General features: G+C 38.7%; 1 protein-coding gene across 7 annotated transcripts in view; it reads left to right on the forward strand.

Moving 5' to 3' along the window:
- MYLK (myosin light chain kinase) overlaps nucleotides 1-27297 on the forward strand; it is a 218425-nt gene that overhangs the window by 176862 nt on the left and 14266 nt on the right. For all 7 annotated transcript variants that reach the window (XM_074828720.1, XM_074828716.1, XM_074828721.1 and 4 more), the window contains 6 exons: nucleotides 9904-10206; nucleotides 13782-13817; nucleotides 13916-14009; nucleotides 15029-15232; nucleotides 20365-20582; nucleotides 26017-26140. In XM_074828720.1, the coding sequence (XP_074684821.1) occupies nucleotides 9904-10206; nucleotides 13782-13817; nucleotides 13916-14009; nucleotides 15029-15232; nucleotides 20365-20582; nucleotides 26017-26140 (979 nt within the window). The remainder of the gene's footprint in view (nucleotides 1-9903; nucleotides 10207-13781; nucleotides 13818-13915; nucleotides 14010-15028; nucleotides 15233-20364; nucleotides 20583-26016; nucleotides 26141-27297) is intronic.

Genomic DNA, 27297 nt, shown 5'->3' on the forward strand with positions numbered 1-27297 from the left:
TGTGCTCAAAACACTGCTGACTGACCACAGTCCACGGCTGAATCTTGAATGTATTGAGGGAAACTACAAATATAGAACATCTGCTTTCTGGAGGAATGTGTCTGAGCTGACCTAGAGCTATGTTTCTCAAAGGGCTAGCTAACATGCTTGTCTGTTCTGAATTTGAGCAAATCAAAGACATTTGTTAAAATACAAAATGCGATAACTGTGGAAATAAAGTATTTCTTTTATTATTACTTTTTACAAGCATGTGGATTGCAAAGTCTTCATGCTGAGGGGCAAGCTTCTCATGTGAAAGACTCCAATAAGCATTTCCCAAATTAAATTTGGACTGTAATGCATGTCAGGGAGCAGGTTGCGCAGAAAAGTTGTACAGTCTCCATCCTTGGAGGTATTCAAGTTCAGACTTGATAAGCAAGAACAATCTGGTTTGACCTTATAGCTGATCCTGCTTTGAGCAGGTCTAAAGACCTTCCTGAGAATATTTAAGACCATCCATATTCTTGGTTTTATACTTTCAGTTGTCAAAGACCTTTCTTCACAAAAAATAACATTATTGACTTACCTCCAACCAGAGGACAAAGGACTGAGCTTATCTGCCAGGATTCAAATCAGAAATGATCCTGCTATGATTTAAACCCTGAGTCCTAGACTGTAAACTATAGCTGGGTATGATTTTTAGAAATTATTTTTAATAATGACTTCTGGGGAAAAAAAGCTACCCTGCATTCCTTTGAATTTGGCTCATAAATTCTTAAATTTAACTACTCACACTATCAGACTCAGACTTCAACTGCAAACTTAACTGAACTGAGCAGGAGTTCTGATACTTACTTAAAAGAGTTTGAGTACTATATGATTCAATGAAGTTTGGGCCATGGGAAAAGATGCACTTGCAAGAAACCCAACTTTATTCTAAGGAATCTTTTTCCTTTGTGATTTTAATGAATATCAGTAAACAAAATATCCATTACACTCAGCCTCCAGTGTGAGCTGTTTGCAGTCCACGCACCAATAGTCAAGTTAGAGAAGATTTGTTAATTGATAGGCAGTGCAGTGTGGTGACGAGTACGCAGCACTGAGCCACAAGGACTGAGTCTTGAGTTTCACATTGATTCATTGTGTAACTTCATCTGTATAAGCACTAATAATACTGGGAGACCTGCAGTAGAAGTGAGACATCCAAGTTAAGCAATGTCTTCTTTTAAAGGGTTGACTGGTCCCAAAATGTCCATGTTGAGCTCTTCTCTATTGTTATGATTAGCTCGCTTAAATAAACAATTTCATTAGCTGAGTGATCTCTCTAGAGAGATTTTGCAACATGTTTCTGCTCCAAAACCAAAATGGCCTGATGTGAGGCTGAGCTAATGATTTACAGCAGACACTGTCAGATTAAAGTAGACTTCTGTTGCCAAAGCTGTATTAAATGAGCCAGTGATGAGCTTAGTGTAAGATAGGACTGATTTAGGCAAGGTAGAGCCCTCACTCTACAGTGACAGCAAGGAATATTCATTCCTTTCATGCCATTGGATGCATATGGGTAAATTTATCAAATTTATGGTTCTGAACATTTTAACTATGTGACAGGAATACCCCAATCTGCAACCACTTTTGAGAAAGGTACTGGGTTTTTATACTGGCTAAAGCTGGATACTATAACAAAGAGTCAAAATAATAATGGAGTAGTCAACAAGGAGAATTTGGCACTAGAGAAGTAGTCTGTTCTGCAGCTATGCCAAAAGCCTCCTTCATGATTTTGGGCAAATTACTTCATGTTTCTATGCCTAGTATACAGGGGTTTTTTGATGATCAGTGTTTGATGAATACTTTGGACATTACTGATATCTTTTACTTTTTTTAATACAAAAGTAAAAACACATTACTACATTGCTACCTACCTGGGGGCTGATTTTGATCATCATTGCTTGTCTTTTATAAATCCTTTAGATTTCTATTATTCCTGGTATTGTATATTAAAAAAAAAAAAAAAAAGTATGGTGATTAGTGATCTGTATGGTAGATATATGCAGAAGAATAAGAGCAATATCATTATACCCCAAGAGGCCTAAAGATAATTGTTATGGTGTTTTTATTACTCTAAGCATTTGTGCACATACTGTGTACTGCATCCTCATGGAATGCACTTTCCTGTTGTAAAGTGAAAAACCAAGTACTTAAGGACACATATATAAGCATGTTGCACACAGACATGCAAGTAATATAACATGAATTCACTAAGTAATACCTGCTCCTCTGCATGAGGTTACAATTCCATACTTGGATTGGGATGGAGAAGTTACTTTCTGTGCGGAAACTGTTACTTCTATGCCTTTAGCAGAATCTGTATGAGCAGTCTTTCCAAGCAAAAATGAGAAAATACAAGTTTAGCTTAAGAACAAGATCTGATCATCACTAACTCCAACAGTTATTGAATATAATGGTAGGACTATTAATTGCTTATATGAAGGGCTTGGTCCTGGTTCAAGAAGTGACATATATGCGTGCTATATTAGCATTAGTTCTTTGCCCTGAAACTCTGTGATAAGGAAACGGGATAGCATAACCAACAGTTCATAGTGGCACTGTTGGCATTTTTTGTGAGTGCCTGAGAAATCTGTCTCAGTGCTAGACAGACTGAGTGGATCCAATGGTGGTCAGAAACTGTGTGTTCTCTCTCTGGAAAAGCAAGTGCAGACATCTGTGAAGCAGATAGTGAAGGAGAACAACCACAGACAGTTCTACAGAGAATAGTGCAGCTCAGAAGTACTAACATGAATGATTCTGAAACTTCAGCTTCTTTTGAGAAGTATCAGATTATATCTTGCAGTATCCATGAGATTCCATGTTTACTGTTAGGGTTGAGAATGCAGTGAATTTCCTAATAATACGTGGGTGGACTCGATCTCCAACCTTTAGCCTTTTAAATTCCTCTGGATTGCTGGAGGATTTTTGTCTCCAGTTTTATGGTTAAAGGGCAATCAGACTGGTGCTTAAGGGAGAGATGTCTTATGTTGCTGTTGTTGCTGCTGTTGTAGTTCAACAGTGTTGTAACCTCCACTGTCAGCCTCCACAATAATGCTTGGTGGCAAAACTCTGCTGCTGTATCAAAACTAAATTTCCACAGCAAGATAACAATGTGTAGAGGAAAAACAACTTACGTTGCTCTATGCATCAGTGCAGGTACACTGATCTAGGTTTATTTCTTGAAGAGCCACCAGTTTCAATGTCGTTCCTGTTAGGAGAAATTCTAGTAGAACTCCCTGGTTAGTTATTTTTCCTGATACTTACCTTCACTTTTCTTCTGACGAAGAAAAGGAAATGTCATGACAGTATTTCTCACAACAAAATTCCTGTATTTTACCTGCTGTGATATGCCAGGAATGTCTTAGTTACTAAGAAATCACTCATCATGACTCCTGCACACAAACATGGGGTTCCTAGGACTCAAACCTTGGTGGAGACTTGGAATCTGCTGATAGTCTTCCCGGGAAAGTCTTAAAATTTATTGTGCCTTTCAGTGGACAGGTATTGGAGCTCTAGTTCAATCAGTTATCAAATCAGATGCCTAACGTGTAGCACATGAGTAATCCAAATAGCTTGTTGACTCAGGCACAGGAGCAGATGGTCTTGAAAAAGGGCTCCTGAGAATGCATTATATATTTGTTTGTTCCATTAGGCCTGTGGCAGAAGGAGACGTTCTTGTGCTGAGGGCATTTGTGTGGGAGTGGTGAGCTCTGGTTTCGTTCCCAGCTCCATTCTCCTGCGTGTCCTTGGACAAGGACATTTTACTCTTTTATGCCTCAGTTACCCCAACTGGCAAAGCGGGAACAACAGCACGAAACAGTGCTCTGGGCCTCCAGTATTTGTGAGCTACTTTATCCACAGGTCTCAAAAGGGCAGTTTTTAAATAACTTAGTTTTATGCCGGAGTTGTCAGGAGGGGCCATATGGTGAGGGATCACACACTAAGGAGGCTAGCAGCAGTCCACAGTGTGTATTATAGGGCAGGTGTGAATCTCAAACTCTGATCCCCTGAGCTAACTAACCTTGTTCATGTGGTCCTCGGCTCTGCTGGGGAGAGTGTTTCATTAGGAGAAAATTTCTGTTCATTTCAACATCTCTTGTGCTGTTTTGTGGGGGGAGGCAGGCATTCTTTTCTAGTTTAAATTTATCCTAAACCTATGGTACACTAACACCCAGAAGGGTGTTAATGGTTGTTACAGGGTGTTAAGGGGCAAGAATATTTCTACTTACAGCACTCCTCTCCCTTGGAAAAAAAGCTGCAGGGCTTAGTTTTCCGAGCAAAGCAGAGAGGTCTGCCATGACCCCGAGCCCTGTCAGCAATAATGCCGAGTTCAGTTATGACCTTTTATGGTTTCGCTTTTCTCCTGCTGATGAATTTCAAATGAAGGCTTTGCCAGTGCTGTCGGCATGGACAGTGTTCAACTGGCTTTTGCAGCATATTAAATACCTTCTCTAGCTAAACAGCTTGTGGAATGGAATTAAATTGTTTCTTTCTGTCTGTTCTTTATCTGGCAGACAAATATCACAATAGCTAATAATAGTATTATACAGTAATATGATAACTGGATTTAGAAAGAAACCAAACCAATTTTGAGAACAGATAAAGAAAACAATACTTGAGAGACATTGCTTCAGTGCTGTCTCTGTTCGTAAAAGAAAAATAACTTTTTTCAGAGGCTGTGGTTATACTGTTCTCAGTTTTCAGAGGCTTTCTGCTGGAACAACACTGCTGCTTAAGAGCCCGCCAGATCCCTGCAAGATCTTAATGTGCAGCAAGCCCTATCGCCTTGCTTTGGCTCAGCCTGACCCTCACATCAAGTAGCAGAACAATTTCCATTTCCCAGTGCTCAGAGTTAGATAAGGAGATTGCTGCCTTTTTTGGTCTCCTTGCGGACTCTGTAAACTGAGCCATGTGGAGAAGGCAGTGAGATCTGGATAGCACAGCTTCACGTTATGTGGGTGTCCTGTGTGAGCTGTGGGTTCGCCACCTATGCAGAAAGAAAGTCCCTTTCCTTATCAGGAGTAATTCTGAGTTACACACCACTGAAAAAAAGGCAAGGACCTCAAGTCAAATTTGTCTCATAAATAGCAATGATTTAAAGGCTGAGCATGCTTATGCTTTATGCTTCTCAGAGTGTACAAATACAAATTAATTAAAGGTTACTCTAGGCCGTATATCAAAACCTGTTTACCAAAATATTTCTGAGAATTTGTCTGAGGAAGGACTGCAGCTGAATTCAATTTGGGAGTAAATAAGAAGTGTGTGTTTCAGTCCTGGTATGGTCTTAAATGTGGCTTATACATTTCATGTGAGGCCAGCTCGTGACCTTACCATCTGCCCTAAGGAACGCATGCCACAAAGAATAAACTGGAATCTGACCTCATTGCTCTGGGGTAGTGGTAATTTATGTCTCCCTTTGTTGACAAGTAGGGTTTTTTTAATCTGTGCCTAGTTTGCGGGAGCACAAAGGGTGGAAAGCAGTAGAACCCTCCTTCACATCACCTCCACTCCTCTCTTACTCCTCTATGCATGGCGTATAGCACATATGAGTTGCTACTGCTGTTTCTCTGTGCCATTAGTGTCAGTGACTTTATGCAGTGTCTGTGCTGCTGTGCAAAACAGTCCCTGAGGCAGGCTTGAGGCCGAGTTAGCTGCTTGTCCATCTCCTTTGCCTGCCACTAGCCTTTGGGAGCCACCTCGGGGCAACCCTATTGATATTCCTAAAGAGCTTAAGTAGGGAGCTTTGTGCTTGAGTCCCTCTTAGCATTTAACTGTCCCACCTCCAACTATCCTGTTAGCCTCTGCAGTCATACCACTAGGCAAATGAGGTGATCATGCATCCTAGTAAAAGAGGTGTAAGTACTATCTGCTACGAAGGAGGTGGGTTTGTAGGATTCTGACCAAGTTCAGCAGGACTGTGTGGATACAATTTGACTGTGACAATCTAGAATATCATAAAGCTAAGTCTTCATTTTGGTGTTCTATGCATGCTGTAAGTTAGCCCAGACTGGAGTACCCCCAGTTTCATATAGTTAAGACATCTTATGGTGGAGAACATATACATGTTTTCTTTTGTTACATATAATAGTGAAACTGAAGTTAGAGCTCGATATTTTAAATTAATTGCTTCCCCTATAGAAATGTTCAAAAGGAGCACTGTAGTTTTTGGATGCATGTCCTTCCTTCTATTTCACACATTGGCTTGTGACTATGGTTTGGTCCAGAACAGAAAGAACAAAACTGTGGTCCAACAAAGGCTATGTAAAGCCCTCATAATACAAGCCTAAGTATGGTTTGCATGTGTAAAAGACTGCACATGACAGGCAAATGAAATATTGAAGATAGACAGCTCAAGGACATGAATGGTATACTAAACACTAAAATAGAAGGACAAAATAGAGAATTGTGCTTGACTTCCACATCCCTCCTCAACCGACTGGATATTTTTATTGGAAACAGTGGATTGTGCTGTTAGAGATTTCGTATTCCAAAAGGGAATGTAGTTTGGCAAAATATCCTAGCTTTCAATACAGACAGATGAATAAAGGGTAACCTTTAAAATCCCCATAGAATAAACTGTTGAGAAACAAAACAGACACATGGAGAGACCATCTGCAAATTCTCTGAATGTGCAGAGCTGTAGAATACCATCCAGTTTGATATCAAGTAATTTTTAAGCATGGTAAAATGGTACATATACATCTGTCATATTAAGAAAGAGCAAAGATTAGGCTTTCATTCTTGTTTATGATCTCCCATAGTAGCTACTACCCCAGTATTTATACATTGAGCAGATCTGCAAGCAGCGACACATGGTAGACTTCAAACAAAAACGTGCATCTTTCTGGCCCAGGAGAGTCCAGCCAGGGTTGCAGGTTTTCATCTTTGCCTACTGGGAAAAATTTATTAGGAAAGTAGAAATATTCCCAAGGCTGGCAGATAATTCGACTAAAGTCATGTAGGATTTTCTTTGCCGCTGATGTCCCCTTGGCCATGAATGTTTTCTCTCCAGTGCTCATAAACCTAAATCTTGCTTCTGTAAACTATGCTGGCCAAATGGATTGCAGTTATCTAGGTGAGTCATGGAAAGAGAGGTCACTGAGGTAATTGTGGCTTAGGCAACTGATAAATCATGCCCAGAGTTTCATTTGGAAACAGAAGTGTGTTGAAAGTCAGTAAAGAGAGACTGTATTTTCATGTCCTGCACGGGAAGCAGGCTACTGTGCTCTTCAAAGACTGAAGTATATGCACTCTTTCCTCCTTCAGTGTAAAATTCAGTGCAGAGCATTAGGGCAAGCTAACACTTTCTTTTTTTAAAAAAACCCAGACACATACTGTCCAGATTTAGCTGTGTGCATAGCAGATGTCAGAGAATCTGCACTGCTTTGACAAACCCGAACAGATGCCTCTGTAAGGTGATAGACTACTGGCTTAGCTTTTTTCTTCAAAGTATTTTCCTCTTGCTATCAGCAACTGCTCTGTTCTGGTTGGATTTAGTGTAAGTCAGCTGTTATTTATCCAAGTTCTATCTGCATCTTGAGATGATGCAATGATGATTATATAGGAGAGAAACAAGACACAGAGCAGAATATTCTTCTGTACAGAGTTTGAAGATGACAGAGGTAGCATCATTCCCTACAAGGTCTGCATGGATAATAAGTTGCAGTGAAAAGAAGATGGCTATCACTGCTGTTTGACTAAAATCATACAATCCATGTGTGCCATGCAACCAGCTCTCTGGTGGCTGCTGTAGCATTGTACAAGGGTTCTGATGTTGTGAGTGGTGTGAGCATTGAATTCTCACTTCTTGCAGCTCCAAGGAGCCTGGGGCAGGAGTAGTAAAGGGAAGAGGGGTGCTGCTGGTCAGGCACCAGGAGATCAAGCTTCAGTTCTCGTCTTTGCTACAGTCTCTCTTTGTAACCTTGGACAAATCATTTAACTTCTTTGTGATTCCATTCATGATATCTACACTATAAATTCATTCTTGTTAATAGTCTCTTATTCTGCCAGAAAATGTGGCAACTAAGCAGGTCAATAAGCCATTTCCAGAGGTTGAGGACATCTGGTCTCTGATATTTGTGCTCAACGAGAGACGTACTGTATAATGATGACTCCTAGTGGAATTCAAGTGTTGCCAAAACGAATAAAGATAACCTACATTCTGGCAATCTCTTTTTCTTCTGCCTGGACATTCTCATGCTGAATGCAGTGGTAAACCCTTGGTGTCCATCTCTTCCTCCCTTCCAGTCTTTTCCCTCATACTTAACAAGTTCTATTTACATATCTTCCAATATGTTTAAGTTATAGAGGGAGATGGATTTTCCATCACAACTGAACTAAAAGGAATTACAAAAGTTTTTTCAGGGAAATCATTGGTCAACAGAACTTAAACTCTTCCAAACAGTGAACTGTTATTTAACTTTCTTGATCAGATTAGACTACCCCATTTTCCCTTTCTATGAGTAAAACCACAGCAGTCAGAGGAGAGGTCCCTCTGTCCAAAGACTAAAGGCAAGTTTGTGGCAAACTGTGGCTATTTCTGTCTGCTCAGTGATTTTCCTAGGAATGATAATTTGAGTATGGAGGGACAACTGATATATTCTACCACAGTATGGCTTTGATCAAAGTCCACAGCAGTTCTCCCCAGAATTTGGATGTTTTTATTGCTGAGAAAGTGGCTGTATTTTTTGGCTGGTTTGCCAGCTCTGCCTTTCTTAAGGAGAAAGTCCATTAGCAATTTTAACCAGCAAAATGGGACAGGATTTTATCACTCCATGTCCAGTGTAACCACTGTTTGTAAAATCTCACACTTTCTATCTTTTTCTTTTCATCTTCTGTCATTTTATCCCATCCTTTGATTTCTCATTCAACCTTTGGCCACTAGTTCATCCAGATCAACATCATCATTATTTTGTAGGTTTTGCTAGATTACTCCTGAGAGGATTATTCCCAAGGAAGATATTTGTTCCCTTTAAAGTCTTTTGAAGTGCTTAACTTCCATAATTATTTTCTTAATCAGTAATTTTTTTGAAAAGTCAACATTTTTGTCTGTTAGAAAAACATTAATTTCAATAACTATGAAATCATTCAACTTCATTTTGAAAAAGTCATATAACTGCAAGGTTTTTGTATTTTATCATTTGCATAGTTGGCTGCTCATCTGCATACCAGGTTCTGGTGATACTGGCTCTATTCATGTAAATAAGGACTGCGGGAGCAAGCCTCTAACTGAGGAAGAACACAAGTTTCTATCTTCTACCTCCCCAACAATTTCCAAAATGCATATGAAATTAAAAGAATCTTAATATTTAAATGATTAATTCCTAAATTGAATTCATTTTCACCAAAAAGTGCACTAGGCTTCCAAAAACTGCACTTAGGTGAAGTTGATCGCTTGATTGTTAGTAAAGTTGTTACCCTTCAAGATCTGTGTTTCTGTGCCAACAAACTGGTTTTAGTATCTCTGCTACCCAGGTATAGGTGGATGAGTGACACATTCTGAGGCCGTGTAAGGTTAGTAGTGCCCCTGAAGTATGGAAATGGATGAAGGGAGCTGGAGAAAGAGCATCACAGCTATGATGACTGTTACAGGGGTAAACCTCTAAGGAAGTTCACCAAGGCATTGTTCGCACTATTGTGGGAGATTTGCTTTCAGTACTTGCAGGCATAGCTGTGACTGGTTTTAGTCTCCATAGTTTCTGTAATGATAGCTGTGAAGGGCATTAGGCTTCAGCACGGCTTAGCAAGATGCCCAGGGAACTGAACAACCCATGCTGAGGCCCATGCGGGATTGGCATCTATGTTAGCTAATTCAGGTATGTCTGTCTGTGCTGCAGTTGTTCCTTCTCCTTCTCATGTGCTTTGCATATGTTTTTGCAGATAAACCAGACCCACCTGCTGGAACACCTTGTGCATCAGACATACGGAGTTCCTCCCTCACTCTCTCGTGGTATGGCTCCTCTTATGATGGTGGAAGTGCGGTGCAGTCCTACACTGTGGAGATCTGGAACTCAGCGGATAACAAATGGACAGATCTTACTACCTGCCGCAGCACCTCTTTCAATGTGCAGGACCTGCAGGCTGACCGGGAGTACAAATTCCGTGTGCGAGCTGCTAACGTGTATGGCATCAGCGAGCCCAGTCAAGAGTCTGAGCTGGTAAAAGTTGGAGAGAAACAAGAAGGTTAGTTTTTAAGAGAAAAAAATCATCTAAATTCAATTAAACGATATGTTAACAGTTCCCTAGTGAGGTCAGGCAGCTGTACACACTCCTTCGTATGTGCCTCTGTGCAATGAATGCTTATGCTGACTGTTAAGTGTGCTGAAGTCCCTTCGCAGACTTCATGTGGATATCTGACCATATAAGTTTTCCATGCATCCAGTGCAGAAACTTGGCTTCAGGGGTCCAAAAGTCCTGTCTTGTGAAATCAACTGATAATTCGACTTCTGGCTTGCTGTGTGAGTGCTGGCTGACAGATTTCTGTAGTTCAGTGCACAGGTAATGGGAGACGAAACCTTTCACACGTGAGTTACACATTCAGACTATGCCCAGTTGGAAAATGATGTTTGGTGGCTTACCTGAAGCATACTGATGGGTTCATTATGGTTTATACTGGACCATGGAAAAACAAGCCATAAATGCTATCCCAGATTTGCTTTTGGAAAAAGTAAATGTGCTTGCTGCTAGCCAAGCACTGAATATGCAGCAGAAACTGAATTAGCCTCTCATACCTACTTATAGTTCCTGTGCTTCAAATCCCAGCATGGTAGAGCACCTCAGTCCTAGAACACTAATCTTGAATTCAAGTCTACGCTACCTAGCATGTTGGTTTTGCAGCATTATGGGTGCTAAAAATATTTTTTAGGGTTTTTGATTACAGTTGCATGTACTTGTAAAAATATTTTGCAGTATATTTTGCCTCTTATTTTTTGCTTAAGATCTTCTCAAAGGACTAATGGGAAGAGCTGGAGCATTTTAGAAATTATTCGGAAACTGGTACCAAAATTTTAAACACACACAAAAATCAGCATTATTTTTAAAAACAACTATTGACTGCATATTTTTGTGCACACCCACATCTACCTACTGTGCAAGGATCACTTTGATAGTCATACCACCCCAAAAAGCCCAGACCAGGAATAATATATTTTGTGATTTTTCCTGTCTTTGAGGAGTGGATTGTGTTGTATCTTTCCCTCCTTACTTATGTATGCAGGGCTTTGGAGTTCTAAGTGTCTCACATAATCCTTGTGATGTTATCTTTTATTGCCACAGCAAGACAAAACAATAGCAAAGTGGTGCAGCATCACTCAACTGTGTAAGCCTCTCAACACACTTTTCCAAACAAAAGTAAATCATATTTCTCTTCAAGTGGTAAATTGGATGCATTCTGAGAAATTTCTTTCCTCTGTCTTAAAGATTTAAAACCTGATCTAAATCAAGATGCAGCTTCTCTTCAAAGGGGGGAAAATAACCTTAGGAGTAGCAATAAAATTGAAAGGAAGATAGATGGTATCAGCTCTTCATAATAAAATTCCCTGTGTTTGAATGCTCTTTCTTTAGTTGCAGGATGAACACCTTCTAGAGTTGGGGACCTGACTCTTCCCTACATTTGATTTTTTTTCTAGAGCAAACATTACTTATACTGGACCAAAGCAAACAAGCTATTTTTCTTTTTAAGACTGAGAGTTTTCTTACAGAGATTTAATACAAAAAGGCTAGAAAGTGTATGAATCCTTGTGATACATATTAAAAACAACAGAAAATCTTGTTCTGAGTGAAAAGAAAATGTATTCTGTTTTCAGGAGGGTGCGTTGTCTTGGGGCTCTCAATGCCAGGGCTTCTCAATTTCAGTTCTCGATACTGCAGCTAGCGTGGACAAAGGGCAAGTCACATAAAGTGTGATTTTTCAAGTGTGTGAATACAACTGGTGCTTTAATTCAAGTCAGTGGAAAGTGCATGTGTTCAGCACCTCTCAGAATCAGGACTTTAGCTGCCATCTATGTAAGCACTTAGCTGAGTAACTAGGGATTTTCCGTTGCTGCCAGAAAGACTGATTTCTGATTTTCATACTGAGTTGGCCAGTGCATATTAGCAATCACAATATAATCTTAGTGAACAAAGGCATAGCTAACTTTTCTCTGTGCATTTAAAGAAAACAGCTACTAAAATAAGGTTGTAAATCACAACAGATTGAAGTAGGCTTTGCCACGTTTGAGGAAACTTTGGTACCATTGACTCACTTCTGAGAAAGGTTTTAGCAGAGCTACTCAGCTCTTACCAAGCTCAGATATGTTCCACTTATCTAATTCAGGCTTCCACTGGTAGATCAAAATGTTTCTAGTTCATGGCTTCAATACCGTGTCGCTGCAGGACCGGGAACTGGCTTCTTTGTCTAATCAGTATTTGGCAGACATTAACTACTGGCAGCGTGGCTGGGATCAGCTCCCTTGTGCAGCCCTTAAAAGGGGAGGAAAATGTGATGTGCTCTGTGCAAGTGTGGTTTCTAGCTGAGGAAGATCTGAGGACAGCTGCCCCTGAGTGGGGAAGGCTCACTCCCCTCCCTGCTCTTTTGGTAAATTGCTGCAAACCAGCTAGTTGTGCTGGGACATAGAAGTGTTGCAAATCCAGAAAAAAAGAGAGAGGGGTTTTAGTAACAGATTATACCCACTTGGTTGGCTTTGCTACCAGAATACAGATGCAGCATTATGTGTGGGATGTGAAAAGGTGATGCTCATGCATCAGACCAGCTATCTGCTCGCCCTGCACCCTTTTTTCTGTTGTTTTCTTCTCATCCACTGCATATAACTCTATACTCTAAAGCACCTAACAGCATGCAGAGTACCGTATTAATGCTTCAGCAGCTAAAGGGGGAATTGCACAGGTCACTGTGCAACTGCCCTTGCAGTTTTTCAAATTACTGGTCATAGCCACAGGTCTAAGGAGCGAGCCCAAGCGGTGTAAGTAATATATAACAACATTCCAGCTACAACCCCTTTCCCCTCATACCTGCAGGCAACACAGGGAACAACACGAAATGGGTGCTACTGACAGTTCATGCACATGAAAATTAAAAATTAAAATTGAGACACTCAGGTCAGCTTTTACTCTGTCTTATGTCACTGGGCTTGCCAACATCTCTTCCTGCCTTTGAGTATGCCTGCAGAACTGAGGCTCCATTTGGACCTCAATGATTTCAAAATTCAGCCATGCTCAGGAAAGTGCATTGCTGTCCAAATTTTCTCGTCATCTTGAGTCTGAAAAAGTTGTCTGGATGCTTTGCAGGGGATCTTTTCATGTACAAACTTGCTTTATTTTTGGCTTTGCAATCCAAAAAATGCATATAAAAGTTAGAAAAAATATTTGTCATTGAACCAGAAATGTTGTTATTGATTTTAATATTTTTAATTCATTTTTCATTTCACTAAGGCATTCCTAAAGCTGTTTATTAGATTACTTTGAACTGATTCAGTATGCTGATGTTCCTAGAGGCAGGTATAATAGACAGGTACTGCTAAATACATGAACTTGATTTATTAAGAAATGGTGACCAGATTGTGATTGTGTAGTCAATAGTTACATAGAAGTGGTGAAGAGATTTTAATTACGAAGTTAATGCACAAACTCCCTGACTGCTTTTTTGCTGCTTAGTCATAGGATCTACCAGTTGCCCGTGTTACTGTGAATAATTTGACTATCTTATGCAAGTACCATATCCTATATAATAAGTAATTTCTGTCTGTTTGTTTTCATCATAGAACTTAAAGAGGATGAAGTGGAGCTATCTGATGATGGTAAGAAGTTTGTATTTTAATCAGGACAAATGCAAATCTATGTTTTTAATTCATGTTTTATGGAGGTTTTAATCATGGTCCTTAATACTTATTTGTAGAAGGGAAAGAAACAGAGGTCAACTATCGGACGGTTACTATCAACACTGAACAAAAAGTTTCAGATGTCTATAATATTGAAGAAAGACTGGGATCGTAAGTACTATATTGTGCTTCTGAAGACACGGAGTTTTCAAGGCTACCAGTCAATTATAAAGATCACGTGCATTCATTCTTTGATGGTGTCACACTTCCAACATTCTAGATGGGTTCCTCTGTTGCAGTAAAAGTAGACTTTAACATATGTTGGCCTCCACTCCATAAAGATCCTTTATTCTTATTAATTGATAATTTTAAATAGGCACTACACGCATTTCTGGCAAGGAAAATGTAGCCTACAGATGAATAAAGCTAGAGGATTCATTCGTTGTTCAGTGTTCTAAAAGCCAGCTGAAAAAAAGGTACACATTGTGTACTTGCATTTCTATTATATCCATTAGAGGTAATAAGATTATCCTGCCCACGGGCTAGAATCTCTGTTCACAGCAGTCATAATCCCAAGAGCATTAATAGTATTGCTCAGTGAAGGTCAGTGATTAGCCTGGCTGTGTTTCTCAGTGCTCAAACTCGTGGTTATGTGAATTGCATGCCATGATAATCTTTCAGCAATTTGTGCTGCGGGTGGTGCTGAAGGCCAGGGGATCCTGTGTGCTGCCATTAACAAATCCTGACAAGTGTATGTAGAGGTGGAATCGTACATATACAGCAATGTGAAATAATAGTACTGAAGCCTCTAGCATTCAGATTCTGATTTCACCTATATCCTATACCTGAGATGTCTCCTATCTGCTGCCCCTTCAGAGATGTTATGACCTATAGAAAACTGTGTCCAGAAAAACTGGAGTCACATGAATTAAAGCCTGGTAGGAGTCCATTTTTTGAACCCTCTTACATAAAACTTGCTAATTGGGATAGCAGGGTATCTCGAAATGTGGTATTCATGCAAAAGTTCTTGGAGATTACTCTGCACAAAATTAGTACAGAACAGTACTTGATATGAAGATATTTTAATTTCAGAATATAGTGGTTGCGCTGGAATATTTAGTGAAATGTTGCTATTTATGGTGGCTCATACATTGCAAAAACATTTTATGGAAATAGTTATATATTTTCAGGGGGAAATTTGGACAAGTCTTTAGGCTTGTTGAAAAGAAGACTGGAAAAGTTTGGGCGGGAAAATTTTTCAAAGCATATTCTGCTAAGGAAAAAGAAAATATAAGGGATGAAATCAGCATCATGAACTGTCTACATCATCCAAAACTTGTCCAATGTGTAGATGCCTTTGAAGAAAAAGCCAACATCGTTATGGTCTTGGAAATGTAAGTATAAAGCAGATCACACTAACAAAGCTAATAATGTTGAAAATAATTGTGCATACAAAAGTAGCAACTTACCTAGACATGGGACTGTCAAAAGCTTCAACATCTGCAGGGCCTGGATGGTTTTCACATCTTGCAAGTTTTTCCAAGTATTTACCCAATTTGTTTAAACTGGGTAAGTGAATCTGTGTTGTATCTTTTAAAAATCAGTGAAGATGTGTTACAGTCTTTATTGTCTAGTTTGTTTTTTAATCAAGTACATGTGGTGTTTTTCTGCAGCTCACTTATATTGCCAACTTGGGAGGGGAGAGAAAAAAGTTAGCTGTCATTTGGGCTTGCGTTTAGAACCAAAAACATGTTTAAGAAGGAGAAAAAATATTTTTTTATTTAGGCAGTTCTAAACATGTATTGAAGAAGCTTGTGTCAAATTTCACTGAAACACTGATCTTGCAGGTGTCTCACAGAGAATTGAATGTTGGTGCATAACAGATAGTAGGAGAGAAATACATGCTTGAGAATGCAAACATTTAAGCTACATTCTACAAAACTGTTGAATTTCCATGGAAAATTCATCCAGGCAAATTTATAGTACCCAAGAGATATTTGGAAAAATTCAGTTTTCGTCAAGTGCTATATCCAGGTTTTATATTTTTAAGAGACCTTAAAGGATTAGTCTGATGTGTTTTTCCTGCAACAACTTAAATACTCTGATTGCAAAACATTTATTTATAATAAAGGAGGGCTGTCTGAAAAATCTCCACAGGTGAACACAGTGAATGTTCTAAATCTAGATCAGTAGATGCAGAAAGATTGGTTACACTGACTGTTTCCCCCAAAAAACTAATTAAACACGAATTGATCTGCCCCTAACTTCAATATACAGATTCTCCATGATGGTCCAGGTGTAGCAGTTGTAGAAGGGAATTTCTCCTTGAAAGTCATTGCACTCCTCATCCAAAGCTATACGTTCAGTTAAGTAAAGCTGAATTTGAAGACAGCCTGTGTTGCTGTCTTGTTCTTGCTGAGTAAGATAGCAACACTTAATTTTACCTCCCAGAAATCATTTGCCTTGAGCTACTTATGCCACACCACTGTGGAAAACAGCAAAAGTACCACAAAAGCAGTGTTGTAAAGCATCTCACAAGGCTGTGACTTGCGTATCTTTGTACTTAAAGATAATAGATATTTACTTCCAGAAAAAAGAAGGCTCAGAATATGTTCTTGCACCAGAATTCATTATAAGAAAAGAATCTGCACTGCGTGGGATGGAAAGTAATGATCAGACTTCAAAAACAGTAACGACCAATGTGACCAAAGTTTACATCATCCAGAACACACCTGCTTAGTGTGAAACCCATGCTCGTGGCAGTAACAGCTGGAAAGAAAATGAAATCCTGATCTGATGCTTTTCCCAAAAAGTTACATCAGTCAGTGTTCTGCTGCCACATCTACTTCATGCGCTGTCTGCTGCAAGGAGAAGCATTTTTTTTTTTTGTGGGCTGGAATTGCTGAATAAGATATAAATCGTTAAAAGCAGAAGAGACTATATGTCTATTTTGCTTGCTTGGCACTTGCCCAGATTATGTGCAAACTACTACTGCACTAGCAATTTCAGAGACTGGATCTCCATTATACAACCTTGGTACTTATGTGCAAGAGGGTGCTTTTATTTTTAGATTCAGCAGTTGAGCAAGCTGATGATGGTAAGGGAAGGGAGCCCTACTTAGCTTGGAATGGGGAGCTGGCAGACCTAATGGAAAACAAGGAAATGTATAAAGAGTTTTGAATAGCATATGGCTTTACACTCCATTAGTTCCCCCTGCCAACAGGGGTCTTACTTTTTAAGAATATAGAAAACTGCAATCAAATTTAAAGTAGTTTTGTTTCCAGTCTAATTAGTATGTGAATTTAGTTGGGGGTGGCCACCTTTTCTGGCTTTTGAACCCCCCCACACTGAAATTTCCATAGTGTCGAGAGCCGTAGGAGGAGGCGTTCTTAAAGCAGGGCGCAGGCAGGCAGGAGCAGTCTGTCCCTGCTCTGGAGCAGGTCTGGGCAGAGAGATGCTTGTGTGACACCTGCGTGTCAGATGACTTGGTGGCCTCTACACTGCTACGTGTTACCCAGCTGACACAGTGCCAGCACGGCAACTGCACCTGCATTGCTGGAGAGCCACTGATGGATCATTTCTGGTTTAGCTATTAAGCTAATATTTGTTTTCATATCGAAGATGTTGTGGGAAATACCTTCAAAACTTCTTAGTATCTAAACTGTTCTCATTATTCCCCTAAGAGTCTAAATGCATGGATTTCAAATATATCAAGCTCATCTGCCATCAGTCTCCTTTTAAACCAGCTTTTATCTGTGACTGGAATTTAGCAGCTCTTCCTCCACTCTAATTGGAGCTATTGATGAGAAGCACCTTTGGATTTTTCTTCCTGATATTCATCCTGAATTTTTCATTTTAATTTTATTCCCATATCCTTCTTATAACTTTTTGAACTTCACCCTCTCTCCTTTTAATATTTGTCATGCCACTATTTTATATGCTTTGATTTCATATTTATAATAAATTCAGAATTTTTAATCATTCATTTAAAATCAAACACTATAATGATTCAGATCACTTGATGTGCTCTTCCCTGGAAACCCTCCCATCTGCCATTTGCTGGAAGTCAGGGGCAAATCTCAGGCATTTCCTTTTCAAATATAGCGATGTACTGGCTCCACAACAAGCATCTCAGTGGAAAAAGAATATTTGAAAAACAGTAGCATGTTGTGAATGGCAGTCAAGCCTGGGAGCTAAGTGCCTTAAAGTTATTACATACTTCTGATAGTCAGTTTATTTTGACATAGATCAGAAGAAGATTATTGGATTTTAAATTAAGATTGCTAAAGCAAAATTTCAGCAGTAAACTGTGTTTATTTGCTGTGATTTAATCGGCACAAGTCACTAAGGTTTTCTCTTTTTTTCAAAGGGAGATTTATTAAAATGCAGTTGAGTATTTGCCTGGGCAAATCCAAGGTAGATTATTCTCACTGTTCCTCCATGACCAAAACCTTATAATAAAATATTTTTAAAATGTGTATTCCGTGACTCCGTAGGCAGGAATATTTTCCTCTGTGACCTCATCTAGAGAAGACTGAAAAGAGGAGAATCCAGAAAAGAATGAGAGCTTTAGATTCTGAACTAATTGTGACTATTTGAAGAAAGCCAGCTTCTCCTTCTGTGTATACGTAGAACCTAACCTGCATTGGTTCAATTCAGCTTCCTGATCTGGCAAAAATTAAACTGGATTTGGCTCAGGATATAAATGCAAAAATATGCATTCTATAAATGCAATTGCACTTTAATGATGTTACCAGGGTGTCTAGAGGTCCCAGGGTAAAAACAGCATGCAGGTGTATTAACAGTAGTTAATTTCCAAATAATATGCTAAAAAGTGGTGCTTGAGACAATGGTATGAGTTCTGAAAACTTTTCACTTTAAGGATCTGAAAAGTATGAGACTTTTGTAGTAAAAATGAGTTGTCATTATCTGTGTTAAATAGTCAAAAAGTAACTGGTACTTTTTAGTCTTAGGATGGTTATTGTTTGGAATTGCAGAGTGCTCCAAATATAAACATTTTGTATGCAGGTGTTTTCATAAACACCTCCATACTGGTTAATGTCTTACTGAAGTAACAAAATCCTAGATCCCCAATTTATCAGAGCTGTTTAGTCAACAGCTTTAGCCATATTATTGGCTTTATGTTACCAATGTGCTATAATCCAACATAACCTCTCAGTTTGTCAAGCATATGCTATTCTTACTATTTTCATGTTAATAGGAAACTGCAGTAGCATTTCTAATAATATATTTTTCGAAATCTTATAGCCAAAGCAACAAATGTGTCCAGAACTCCAGATGTTTCAATTTCAGTTATATATGATATAATCATATATCTGACAACGTGCAAACATTGCAAGGCCTGTTTTCAGTTGTGTGTTTTCTTTCTGTAACTGAAATGTGCAATTACGTTTGGCAATAAGCATGAATACTGCAAAATATTAAGCCATATAAAGACCATGGAGTGTTTAATTTAGAACAGATTTCTAAAAGCAAAGCTGCTCTTCACCATTTGCTCCTTTCTGTATGGGTCATTCACCCGCTGCATACGAAAAAGTATTTCCCATCTTTGGATGTAGGCAGTTGAGTGATTACTCAGAATTAAAAAAAAAAAAAAAAAAAGAAAGAAAACAAACAAAACAAACCACAACTTAAATTTTGCTTCATTAAATCTAGGTTAAAAATGTCCCACTTCAGTTCCAAAAACAGTTCAATCCAGGAAATTCTACCCTGGAAAGACCAATTATTTCACATCTTAAATAAGCATGAAAATTCAGTTGACCCACAAGGAGTGTGATGATGGCTCAGCTAAAAATATCAGCACTGAAAGAGTTGTGGGTTATATCCTTGTCCTGTCAAAGCTAAGGAGGAAATTCCCTCTGAGCTCACTTGGGTCAGTAATTTACCCTTTGAGCTTTGCATTCCAATTAACCATATCATTTGAATTCTTCCTTCTTCAGCCTTTCTTTGTCACTCAATCTCCCTTCTTCCCAAATTTTTGCTCATCTGCTAGAAGGTTTGTCCTCTTTTCCTGGGACCCATCCCATATATTTTAGTTTTCTTTATTTCTAAATTACGTTACCTGCACTTGTGTAGTGACGGGGCACAGGAGGGAAGGAAGCAGTGAGAAACAAGAGCTCAGAGTCTGGGGTGGTGTTAGAAACACATCTCAGTGGGGTGACAATCACATGGAGCGCACTTTACTGCCAGCTGCAGGTGACTGAAGCCTAAAGGCAGGATGTAAATCCAGTTACATCCCTACTGCCTGGGATAACAGTATGAGTGTTTCGCAGTCCTAACCTGGGAAGAAGATTCAGAATGGAAAAAATCTATTGGTTTATACCACACAGAAGAGATGATTCTTCCTATGTGATCCTTGTGTCTATGGAAATTGCCATTGCAAAACATAGATTGTGTCCTGAAGTGACTATTGCAAGCTTGAACTATCTGTATTTCTGTAAAGGAAACAGTGATTACTCTCAAAATGAAAATGTTACAGAAGTTCTCTTTTTATTCTCTTTCTTAGGGTTTCTGGAGGAGAACTCTTTGAACGAATCATTGATGAAGACTTTGAACTGACAGAGAGAGAGTGTATTAAATATATGAAGCAGATTTCAGAAGGAGTTCAGTACATCCATAAGCAGGGTATTGTCCACTTGGATTTGAAGCCAGAAAATATTATGTGTGTCAACAAGACCGGTACAAGTATCAAACTCATTGACTTCGGACTTGCACGAAGATTAGGTAATGACTTTTCTGCCTATTTCAATATGACATGGAGAAAAGGGCAGGACAAGCAGCAATTCATACTTACTATTATATTCTTTCATGTATAAAGAGTAAATAGACATGTTTCCTATAAATAGTTCTGGTTTTAGGAAAAAATAGAAAAAGGAAAAAAAAGACATTCAAGAATGAGAGTAGCGTGCTGCATCTGCAAGAGGAGTTTGCAGTGAAGTGCATACAATCTACCTACCTGTTTCTATGGCTAGGGTATCCTTGTAGATAACAACTACACAGCAGTAGTAATGTTGACAAATATTTACATTTGCTACAGGAAGCCATAAACACTAACTCTGTAATGTAAAAAGTAGAACAAAACCTTGATCTTCATGAATACTGCAAATCCTTGAAACTTTTGTAACAGCAGGAGTTAAGGTGACTTTCTAGAAGCCTTTCAGATATGGATAATTACATTCAATTCACATCTCACCATTAATGATTTTTTTATCCTAAACTGCAGCACATCATCATAAATGTTAAACATGGGAGGAATTCTATAAAGAGCTGTGTTTTGATCATGATCAAAATTATTAATAAAACAGCACTACTTAAAAATAATGCAATGGGTTGGGGGTGCTGGGGGAAAGTTCTATTTGTCCAGATGCTCCTACTCTTCCTTAGCTGTTTTTAGCTGCTTCCTATCATTCAATTTGGACTAAGCTTTCCAACATGCTTTGCAATTTGAAAGCCAAGGGCCTCAGAGGGTTCTTGTCTTCATATTGCTCAGTGTTAATTCAGCTCTAAAAAGCAGCCCTCCCACTGTGTTTGTTAATGTTAAACAATACCAGCATCACACACTGATCTTCTTTAACCTTGTATTTTCACAAGAGAAAAAAAATCATTCCAGGAACTGAAAGTACCTAAATACTTTATGAACCTGTTACACTGGGAGAGTTAAGATTTGAGGCTCATCTGCCATTAAATTGATTGGGGCGACTCATATGAATTGCTCCTGTCTATATGAAGGGGACCACAGCTAGATTCTTAGTTGTAATGTTTTGCCTTCCCTCTGTAAGCAAAATGATATTTAATACTCATTACAAAGTAGAGCAATCATTTTTGTAAGAGTAATTTGGAATTACAACCTTCTGTTTTTTGTTATCTGCTCATCCTACTTCTTTTGACACGCAACAGTCTCCAGCATACCCAAGAATATAATTTTACTAAAACAAACCAAAAATGGTATATTGAATGAATAGGGGAAAAGAAATCTGCTTTTCAGACTTTTAGATGATGTTCAGCTCCAAAAGGGTATTACATGAATCTTGGTCACATGGACACTGTGAACTCAGAGACAAGGTGTTTATTTCATTCATTAAAAGACATCACTGCCATTTACGTTCCTTCACCAGTACAGAGCCAATAGTCTTCTGGGAGCATGAACTGGATTTTCTTCTTGCTGAGGAAACAGATGAACTGTTAAGTAAGTTCCAGTGCTGAAGTTTTCGTTATCAGAGGTGCATCAAAGACTTCATCCCATGGCATTCCAGCTGTCAGCCTGAAACCTGCACATTTACTGCTGAACTGAGTGGTTTTTATCAACAAGAGATAGAATGTAACCACTGAATGGCCTTTTAATAGAAATTTCTTCAACTACTTCTTTAACTTCAAACCACAGTTAAACCCACATTTAGCAAAAAGAAGATCCTGTTTTCAGTAGCCTGTTCATATCCATCAGCTTTTCCATTTCTCTGTTAATATTGTGGCATCACTCTATATTGCACGGCTGACAGTAGCTTCTGAGCTGCTACAGTCATGTCATAGGTAGTAAATCTCTAACCTATATATAACTTTTCTTGATGTAGAAGGATGAGAGCTACGGGCACTGATGCTGATTTTGATTTTACAATACTGTACATTCATTTGGATTAATATGTTGCTAATTCTTGCAAAGTTACATTATAGGCATTTGCTGTTTCACCAGCAGGCTATTCTGGATAACTCAGTGTATGTGGCATTTTCTTAGGAAGAGAGTGTGCCCTCCTGTTCCATGTCCATAAAGCAAAACCCCCATATTAATCGTGAAGACATTCGTAACATTTTGGTTGAGATGTTTTCCAAAAGTAGAAAACCATTTTTAATGTTTCTTTTACTTACAAGTATGGCTAAAACCACTTTTCAGTAAGTGCCCTCTTCTTGCCAGTTGTCTTATGTGGTGCACTGAGGCCACGCTCCTCCACTTGTGCTCCTTCAAACCTTGTGATTTTGAAATTGGCTGTCAAATTCAGTTGGGCTTTGATAGATGTGGGATTGGAGCCCTCATACTATGGACCTGACCCTGACTGAGCAGAAACTGCTCAACCAGGGGACTGCTGAAGGGAACAGTGGCTGATTTTGCACTTCAGCTTCTGAGATTTACTTTTACCTTTTTGCAACTATTATAAACTAATGCCTCTAAATATTCAGTGTTTTGATCAGTTTTAAAGAAATTGGGATCAGCTCCTTCTGCAGTCATCTTCTGCAGCTAATTAGTTCTCTTGCACTGTCAGGAAATACCAAAGCTGCAGTGGGATATTTTCCTGACCTTTTTTGGTGTGCTGAGGAACACATGTAGAAAATTGTTTAAGATAAACTTCTTAAGGAGAAAAGAGAATGGGTTTTGAGTTCTGTAAAGATTTTTTTTTTAAAATTAGTTGATTATACACAGTGTTGGCAACAGTTTCCAGCTAGCTTGTCAGCTTTCTATCTGAACTGAGGATATCCAAACATAGATCCTACTTGTGTACTAAGCTTGTAAACATCTGGGTAAAGATTTGACATATTATTGCATAGAAAAGGTCTTATTCTTTTCTTTTCTTTTTTCTTTTATACACAGAAAATGCTGTATCAGTTGTTTCACACTATGCTTGCACTCAAATGCCGTGTTTTCAAAAAACATTTCTCTGACCTATGGGCAGCACATTTCATACACCAGCCTCTTGCATACACAGTGGTTCATGGTAGTTTACACAGTGCACAGAAAAGCCTCCAAACTTGGATGTGAGCCTGAGATTTGGACGATCATGATGAAGCTTTTAGAAAACAGGTTCTTTGTGACAAATTTCAGTAATTTTTCAAAAGGACAGTTGGAAAAAAAAGTAGGTGTTGACCTTAAAAAAAGGCAAATGGGAAGATGGTATCTTAGGCTTCCTGATTGTGCTTGGAAGAGGAAGGGTGATCTCTCACTCCTCATTGCCACTGTGGAGAAGACATTGCCCTTGTTTTAGACTAAGTCTGTTTAGATTGGATATTAGGAAAAGGATCCTACTTTTGGGGGTAAGAAACTCTGGTTATGTGAGTGTAGGGATGTTGTGGGATAGCTTTTGAATGTGCTTTTTAAAGGCCAGTCAGACATCTGGCAGGAAGGTCTTGATGTTGGTGAATTTGCATGGGAGGATCTAGGTGATTTCGTGGGGCAGCTCCCAGGCATTCCTCTGTCTGTTTCTGTCTCTAGAAATGAGTACTCTCTGCAGGGGTGTCTGAAAGCAGGGATAACATCGGAAAATGAGGTTTCTGCATTTAATTTACTGTCGCCATACCATCATAAAGCAAATTATTAACTCCATATATCCTTCAATTTTCATTTGGTAAGTTGGGGATTCGCATACCTCAAAAGAGCACTAACCTAGGTGTATGATTACATTTTACAAAATGGCTTAACAGCTTTCACTGGCGGCAACTGTAGGTGTGGAGTCAGTATTGGGATCAGCATTTATGTTGCAAAACTTGGTAGAGGAAGTTCAGGTAAATAAAAATACTCTAATGATTCAGTGTTTTGGACAAGTAACTTCTATTGTAGTCTTCTCAAAACTTTGATCTGCTGTTGTCTGAGGTTTTTTAAGCTTTTCTCTTGATTACAGAGCTGCAAATCTCTTGTAGTAACCTTAACAGGAGCAGGATTGGAATCTCTTACATCTGTTTTTCTTTCATTTCATATTTGTTTTGTTTAGATGGTAATGTCTTTGGGAGAGGGATGATTCTTCACTATGTCATTCTGTTGTGCCTAATCTGGATGCTACTCTTGCACAAAAGAAACACATAATGCAATGAATCTCACTTAAGACAATATATTGATTGCTCAGGCACCTGTGCAGACTGGACAAGAGTTTCTCAACCTAAATCCAAGCCTGTTTCAAGTCAGAAACAATATGTTTCCTGACATTTTTGTATTTTTATAATACAAATTTTTTACTGGGATTGTTTTTTTCCCCAATCCCTAACCTATTCTTTAGTTTCCTTCCTTCCTGACCTTAGTCTTTTCCTCTTCTTCTTCCCATCCTATTTAGAATGAGCATAAGTAAAAATGAGCTCATTGAGATTTGCCTAATAAGTTTTATCTAAATGTCTTGTGTTTCACACTATAAACAGAAGTTAGACATATCACTCATAGCTGCACACTGGCAGCACAAACTGGCAATACTAGGTTCTATACAGGTTATTTTTCTTGTTTTTCTACTTTAATCCCTGTATTTTCCAGTAGAGCATCACTGGTCAGTCAGCACAAGATGAAGAGTTAATTCACACGTCCCACCACCTTATTCTTTCAGTTCACCTTGCTAGCAGTAGCTTCATTGTAGCTCATTTTAAAAGCATCCACATCATGTTTAAGCAGAGCCAAATGTAGGACACCTGTGCTACAGGCCAGCTGAATAAAAGTTTGGAGTGGCAGCTGATGACTAAGCATTTGTGGTTCCCCTACATCACTTTAGAGCTCCACAGATATGCTTGTAGGCAAGCCTGGTTTTGAGAGCAGCCTTAAACCCAGTCTTACTGACAAGGTAGTGATCTGACAGGTGCATGTCATCTGCTTCTTTTTTTGTTTCACCACCAACCTGTGCCACTTCAAATTTCAGAGACATGCAACCCCATGTTGATTTTCTTTCCTGTTTAAGCTATAAAAAATGAGTTGGATTAAAACAGCTACTTATTATTATTATAATTTTATCACTACTGTTTCTTTTTATAGTAGAATCCCTGGGCAGATCCTTGAGCTTTGATACCTTTTAGATAATTTGTGAAAACTTCAACTTCTTTCTAACACTGGAATCCTGAAGTCCTCTTGTGCAGCTGCTACAGTGATGGAGGCTCAAACACTTTTGTACTTCAGGACATCCAAATCTGAATTAAACACTAAAATTTCTCCTCTTAGACTTGGTCTTGTAGAAACTCCTTACAATAGGAACCTTCTTATTATGTGCCTTGTACAGTGCTGTGTGCGTGAGGATGCTTAATTCTTTATTGCTATACATGTATCAGCTAAGGAAACAGCAGTTCAGGCATTGTTTATTTTTTCTGATAAGGATCTTTAACAAAATCACAAATATGAGGACAAAGCTGGTTTTCCTGTTACTGGGGAATAATTGTTTTTAAAAATTTGCATGCAGCAGTTAATGGTTTTCTCTTTCATTCTTCACAGAAAATGCAGGTTCTCTGAAAGTTCTCTTTGGGACACCTGAGTTTGTGGCTCCAGAAGTTATAAACTATGAACCTATTGGATATGAAACAGATATGTGGAGTATAGGTGTTATCTGCTACATTTTGTGAGTACCTTTGCTATTCTTAACACAAATCCTGACAGTTGCTGAACATACAAAATTTCCATCAACTTTTGAATTCTCCAGTTTTCAGGCCTTTTGTATTCTAATTAGCAGCTCCAGCAGGTTTAATAAAACTTGTCTCTTCTCTGAAGGGTGTAACTGGTAAAGTGCAGAACTAGCAGTTCTAGAAATTCAGCCATTTAGGGCTTATATATCTTATATCATAAACCCGTGATGTTTCATGTCTTTTAAAAAAAATGTGACAGTTTTTTATTATTAACTTTGAACTATTTTTCCTTCCCAGATGTTAAAGAGAAATGTATGGGCATGCACTACTAACTGGTAATTTCTATTCTTTTATTCCCAAGAGAGAAATTTTTTGTGAAATGTTGAGGTCTTCTTCAGATTGTATCTGAAGGACAGACTAAAGATTCCCAGCATTACTGTAGCTGTTCACAGTGCATTTTATCTTATTACTAAGCACAAACCACTGGATAAATACATTTTATAAGCAGCATGGATCAAGCTCATGGAAATATTTTAGAGGACGGTTTAGAGGACGGTTGGCTGCAGCTCTTGGTTACGTATTTTGGTATTTGATTTGATCTTTATATGCAATTTGATAACACGTGATTATGAACTTCAGTGGGTCTAGAGCAATGTATATGGAAATAGGATCTCCATGCCTTGAACAGCAAGCAATCTTCTTCAAACTGTGACTTTACACATTTGATGCCATATAAACAAATGAAAAGAGAAGCTCAGTTTGGAGCATGGTTCTTTCTCCCTCGCTCCAGTTTCAGTAGTAAGTAAATGGCAGATCTGCTTTGCACTCATTCTTTTAAAAGGCTCCTCTCAATACCTTACTTTCTTTTTTAAGAGTCCCCTCTGCCCTGGCTACTGTCTTCCTTAACACCTGGCAAAGCACAAGTTGTTTGCCTCATCTTTACTCAGTCTTTCTGTGATTCTTCTTGCCTTGTCAGCCTATACTTGTTCCTGTACTCTTCTCATTTCCAAACTAAGCAACATAATTTTCTTTCTTGTCCTGTGCAAAAGCTACTACATCAACCTTCTTACTCCCAGCAAAGACTCTGAATATTTCTGTTATCTTCTGTTTCTTATGTGAAGGGTGCTACATTCTTCAAGGTCACTTTGCTCTG

Source organism: Strix aluco, chromosome 6 (genome assembly GCF_031877795.1).
Source record: "Strix aluco isolate bStrAlu1 chromosome 6, bStrAlu1.hap1, whole genome shotgun sequence".
Taxonomy (NCBI): Eukaryota; Metazoa; Chordata; class Aves; order Strigiformes; family Strigidae; genus Strix; species Strix aluco.